Source organism: Peromyscus leucopus, chromosome 1, assembly GCF_004664715.2.
Source record: "Peromyscus leucopus breed LL Stock chromosome 1, UCI_PerLeu_2.1, whole genome shotgun sequence".
Taxonomy (NCBI): Eukaryota; Metazoa; Chordata; class Mammalia; order Rodentia; family Cricetidae; genus Peromyscus; species Peromyscus leucopus.
Window position 1 is genome coordinate 162251508 of NC_051063.1, and position 5274 is coordinate 162256781.

General features: G+C 54.3%; 1 protein-coding gene across 2 annotated transcripts; it reads left to right on the forward strand.

Moving 5' to 3' along the window:
- Window positions 1-1901: 1901 nt before the first annotated feature.
- Window positions 1902-4606, forward strand: Ffar2 (free fatty acid receptor 2). Of its 2 annotated transcripts, none has more exons than XM_037202314.1 (3): window positions 1902-2059; window positions 2355-2416; window positions 2944-4606. In XM_037202314.1, the coding sequence occupies exon 3, from the start codon at window positions 2945-2947 to the stop codon at window positions 3935-3937; it is 993 nt and encodes a 330-aa protein (XP_037058209.1). In that variant the 5' UTR covers window positions 1902-2059; window positions 2355-2416; window position 2944; the 3' UTR covers window positions 3938-4606. The 2 variants fall into 2 exon arrangements, with proteins under 2 accessions (XP_037058209.1, XP_028711138.1); XM_028855305.2 differs by having other exon boundaries at window positions 1904-1966.
- Window positions 4607-5274: the final 668 nt, after the last annotated feature.

The following is a 5274-nucleotide window of genomic DNA, read 5'->3' on the forward strand; positions in this document are numbered from 1 at the left end:
AGAACAGAGCACCTGCCTAGAATCCCCCAGTGAGGGGCTGGGGTGTGGCTCAGTGGTAGAGCACCTGCCTAGAATCCCCCAGTGAGGGCTGGGGTGTGGCTCAGTGGAGAGCACCTGCCTAGAATCCCCCAGTGAGGGGCTGGGGTGTGGCTCAGTGGTAGAGCCTCTGCCTAGAATCCCCCAGTGAGGGGCTGGGGTAGAGCACTTGCTTAGATTACATTAGCGAGGGACTGAGGGTGTAGCCAGCATTAAAATGGCTTAGAATCCATCTCCAATATTAGAAAAGGAAAAAAAGAAAGGGAGGGAGAAAGAAAAAAAGAGGAAGGGATAGAAAAGAGGGAGACATATTTTTATTGTCCTTGTTTTCCCACATGTGTATTTTTGAGGACTTGTGTATGTGTGTGTGTGTGTGTGTGTGTGTGTGTGTGTGTGTGTGTTATATGCCTTTATTTTTTTTCCTTTTATTTTATTTTACAATACCATTCAGTTCTACATATCAGCCACGGGTTCCCCTGTTCTCCCCCCTCCCACCCCCTCCCTTTACCCCCAGCTCACCCCCCATTCCCACCTCCTCCAGGGCAAAGCCTCCCCAGAGGACTTCGATCAACCTGATAGACTCAGCCCAGGCAGGTCCAGTCCCCTCCTCCCAGACCCTGCTAAATGTGTAGCCCAGGCTGGCCTCGAGCTCGTGATCCTTCTGCCTCCGCCTCCTTCAGCAAATCCTACCGGCGTGCTTTATTTATTTATTTTTAAATGTGTGTACATGTCTTGTCTGCATACAGGCATATACAGCATGTGTGTTCAGTGTCCATGGAGGTCAGAAGAGGGTATCAGATCTCATGAAACTGGAGTTGCAAACAGTGTGAGCCACAGTGTAGTGCTGTGAATTTAACCTAGGTCCTCTGCAAGAGCAGCCAGTGTTCTTGGCCACTGAGCTGTCTCTCCAGCCCTCTGAAGGACTTGTTAGGATCTTCTAACTCGAAGCTGACTAAGCAGGTCAGAAGAGAGAAAACAAGGGGAGAAGACGAGGAGGGAGAAGGGATGCTGGAGAGCCTCACTCTTCTGAGAGCAGCTACAGGAACCTCTGACCTTGAGTGAGCCTCTCTGTCTGTCACCTGTAGCCCAGGCTAGCCTTGGGTCTATCCTCCTGCCTCAGGCCTGCAGAGTAGCTGGGATTCCAGGCCTGTGGCACCGCATCCAGCTCTCCCTCTAGAAGGCTGTCTGACAGGCTTGAGGGAAGGAATCACCAGGAATTTCCCTGACCCTGATGCTTAACATCTTTGGCCTCACCGATCGCCCCAGACACCCCAGACGTCCTGTGCTGTTAGGATTCCCAGGCTCACTAGCAGAAGGAAAGGAAAGTTCATAAAACTTAATCTGACCCAAAGTTCCCAGTGCAGAGTTGGACTGCGGCCCACAGCTGCCTGGCTCTGTCCACCATGAGACACAAGCTAGGAAAAGCCCGTCTGTCTCAGCTTCAAGGCCAAAGGGAACTTGTTGGGGTGGACAACGGGAGAGCACAAGAAGTCAGAAGATTGAAGATTCAGAGGAAGTGGGGAGCCTCATTCTGAGAATGAAATCGATCTTCTAGACAGCCACAGAAGACACCCTCAGAAAACAGAAGAAGACCTGGCAAGGATGGGGAGTGAGGAGGGACGAGGGGGGGGGGGCAGGAAGTAGGGACAGAAAAATCTGTGGAAGTCAGAATAGATCAGCTCTCCAGGGAGAGGGCAGAGCTGCAGGCCCTCCTGCTTCAGTTTGAGAGGAAATACTGCTCAATGACTGACCTGCCTCCCTCTGGCCATGTGACCCATGCAACAGCTTCCCACCAACCAGGTTCCTTATAGTTTTTGACTCCCCCGCCCTTTTCTGTGGGGCCACAGCAATTACTAAAACTCCCTTGGCCTCTTGCGCCAGGAACTCCTGAGGAGCCCTCTATCAGAAGCCAGACAAGGCAAGCCACTCAGTACGTGCGCTCAGGGGCGAGCTTCTGGGGCTGCAACTGAGGAACAGGTGTGGGGTGAGGAAGAGGCTGGAGGATGTCTGTCAGAACAAAAAAGTAATCATCAGACCCAGATGTTGGCAGGGCGGGCGTGAGGAGCCTTAGACCTGGGAATGAAGAAGGAATGGGGCCAGACTATGCGTTAGTTAGCAAGGGGTTACCAACCAAGTGGGAACAGAGTCACCTGTGGAGAAGTCCTGTCTGTACACAGCTAAAACACCAGGCTCGGGAGCTACCTGTGCTGTCTGGGCTTCGGTGAATGTGTGTCTGAAATTTGGGGGGAAGAGGCCACAGAGCAAGGTGCTGGCTCAGCCTTCCTCCTTGGCTATCCTAGCTCCCCCTTTTTTGGTAGGATCCACAGCACTGGACCAGAGGAGAACCAGGTGAAAGAGACCCTATAGTCGGCCCAAGGAGGTAAGGTGCTGGTCGGGAGGGGAAGGGTTGGGCACCTGGAGCTGAGAACCAGCCCAGGGTTGGCAAGGCATGCCTTCTGGAAGTTTCTTTTTTTTTCCCCAAGACACATTTTCCTGATCTTTCCCAGTTTCTATGCCTGCCTTCTTCAGCCACCAAGCTTTGACTCCTAGCCACAGCCAGCTGGGAGGAAGGGACCTGACCACAGCCACTTCCTACGATCTGTGAAGTTAAATAGGAAAGGGGCCCAGGAAGCGGAGGGGGAATTCCCGTGGGAAGTCGAGTTGGTCTCCCTCAGAGACACAGGATGGCAAATGTAATAACTGCAGCTTAATACCCGCCCAAGGCTAAGTCAATAATTGTTCTGGGCAGCTCTGGCAGGTGGCTGGGGCAAGCGGTGGTGAGGAGCAGACAGCTTTGGCCTGAGAACCAGAGAGGATGTGAGCAGTCTGAAGCAGAGGAAGGAGGGTCTGAAGGCTGTGAGTGAAGGGGTGGGGAGTTCCTGGCCTTACTCCTCTTCCATCTTCCAGAATGACCCCAAACTGGCACAGCTCCTTGATCCTCACGGCCTACATCCTTATCTTTCTCACTGGGCTCCCTGCCAACCTGCTGGCCCTGCGGGCCTTCGTGAGCCGGGTCCGCCAGCCCCAGCCTGCTCCGGTGCACATCCTCCTGCTTAATCTGACCCTGGCGGACTTGCTCCTGTTGCTGCTGTTGCCCTTCCGGATCGTGGAAGCAGCGTCTAACTTTCGCTGGTACCTGCCAAAGATCGTGTGCGCGCTCACGGGCTTCGGCTTCTACAGCAGCATCTACTGCAGCACGTGGCTGCTGGCGGGCATCAGCATAGAACGCTACCTGGGAGTGGCCTTCCCGGTGCAGTACAAGCTCTCCCGCCGGCCTCTGTACGGGGTGATCGCTGCTCTGGTGGCCTGGGTCATGTCCTTCGGCCACTGCACCATCGTCATCATCGTTCAGTACCTGAACTCAACCGAGCTGGTGGGCACTGGGAGCCAGATAACCTGCTATGAGAACTTCACCCAAGAGCAGCTGGATGTGGTGCTGCCAGTGCGCCTAGAGCTGTGCCTGGTTCTCTTCTTTGTCCCCATGGCGGTCACCATCTTCTGCTACTGGCGCTTCATGTGGATCATGCTCACGCAGCCCCATGTAGGGGCTCAGAGGAGACGCCGGGCGGTAGGCCTGGCTGTGGTGACGCTTCTTAATTTTCTGGTGTGCTTCGGACCTTACAACGTGTCCCACTTGGTGGGGTTCTACTTGAGACAGAGCCCTCCATGGCGGGTGGAGGCTGTGGTGTTCAGCTCCCTCAATGCCAGCCTGGACCCTCTGCTCTTCTATTTCTCTTCCTCTGTGGTGCGCAGAGCTTTCGGGAAAAGTTTGCTACTGTTGCGCAATCCCGGCTCCTCGATGCTGGGCAGAGGAGCCAAAGAGACAGTGGAGGGGACCCGGATGGACAGGGGTGGGAGTCAAGCAGAGGGGGTGCCGAGCTCCGATTTCGTCACTGAGTAGAGTTCCCCGGATCTTCCCTAGCCTCTGGGTCACCCAGAAGTTGGGCTGGCTAGTAGAGCACCTGGAACTTGGTGAAAGATAAAAAATAAAAAAGAAGGACCTCCCCAAGCCCGCCCCGCTGCCCTCTCAACTTGGCGTAACAACTTGACTGAATTTTCCTGCTCCGGGATACAGAAGAAATGGTTACAGCCCTAAAACACAGTGGGGCCAGGGTCTCAGAAGCAAGGTGGCTAATAGGAGTGCGGTTTTAAAAGTAACATTCCTTCGAGCTTGGAATCACCACCCAGAGACAGTGGTCTGACTGACGGTGCCGCAAAGAAGCCAGTGAAAAAAGACTGGGGGGAAACCGTGAGAAGAAGAATCTCAGAGAGGCTCTCAGCGGCGGGAGGGACTGGTGGGGAGGACAGGGGCTCCGATCTCTGGTGAGCTTGGCCCTTCTGAATCCGTTTGAGCTGCCCCTCTGTAAGTGCGCCCTGCTGGTTTTCACAGTTTGGGCATGTCCCCACCGTTGAGCTGGGATGGAGGTGTACATCTGTCCACCGTGCCACCCCACCCAGGCAAGGATGTATCTTGGTACCCGTCAGTCTGACGTTGACCCTGACCTGCATGGGAGGAGAGAAAAACCAGTCTGCTTTGGCAGGTTGGAAATAAAGACTATGAAAGCCTGAAGCAAATGTTCACAGCTTTTGACACACATCTGTACGACCCAGAGAAGGAGGGATGGTGGACACAGTACCACAGCAGAGGGAGAAGGGGTACAGTAGAGACCCCCCCCAAACACTTTCAAATGAAGATACTATGAGGCCACAGGGAGTGAGGGCTCTGGTGGGATCCTGTGTAGCCTGGTGACTGGGGAGGTTGGACTTCCTGGATGTGGGCGAAGCCCACCTTGGGCAGCTGATCCATCAGGGAGCTTAGCGTGCGTTCCGTCCTCCTCAGAACCCCACAGTTCCCTTGGAATTCAGATCACAGCAGGCCTCTGCCTGCCCTGTGCCCTCTGTTCCTTCCTGAGTCTACCTGCCTAACTCATTTCTCCGCCCGGACCCCAGTGACCTTTGTCCCCAGTGCAGTTAACACTCTACATGCCCAGAACTGCAGAGGTTGAGGCAGGAGGATTGTGACACAGTTAGACCCTGTCTTTCAAAAGCAAGAACAAACTTAAAATCACTAGAAAAAATGTTTTTTGAGACAAGGTCTCCTACAGGTAGCTGAGGTTGGCTTTACACTTCTTATGTAACAAGAGGGGGTCTTGAACTCCTCATCCTCTGGCCTCCACCCCCACCCCACAGGCGCGCACCACCTTGACTGTCCAAGGAATGACATATTAAACCCATGGG

What these genes read in the sequence shown, in the direction of transcription:
- Ffar2 (XM_037202314.1), top strand. Translation starts at nt 2,945, where the DNA reads ATGACCCCAAACTGGCACAGCTCCTTGATCCTCACGGCCTACATCCTT.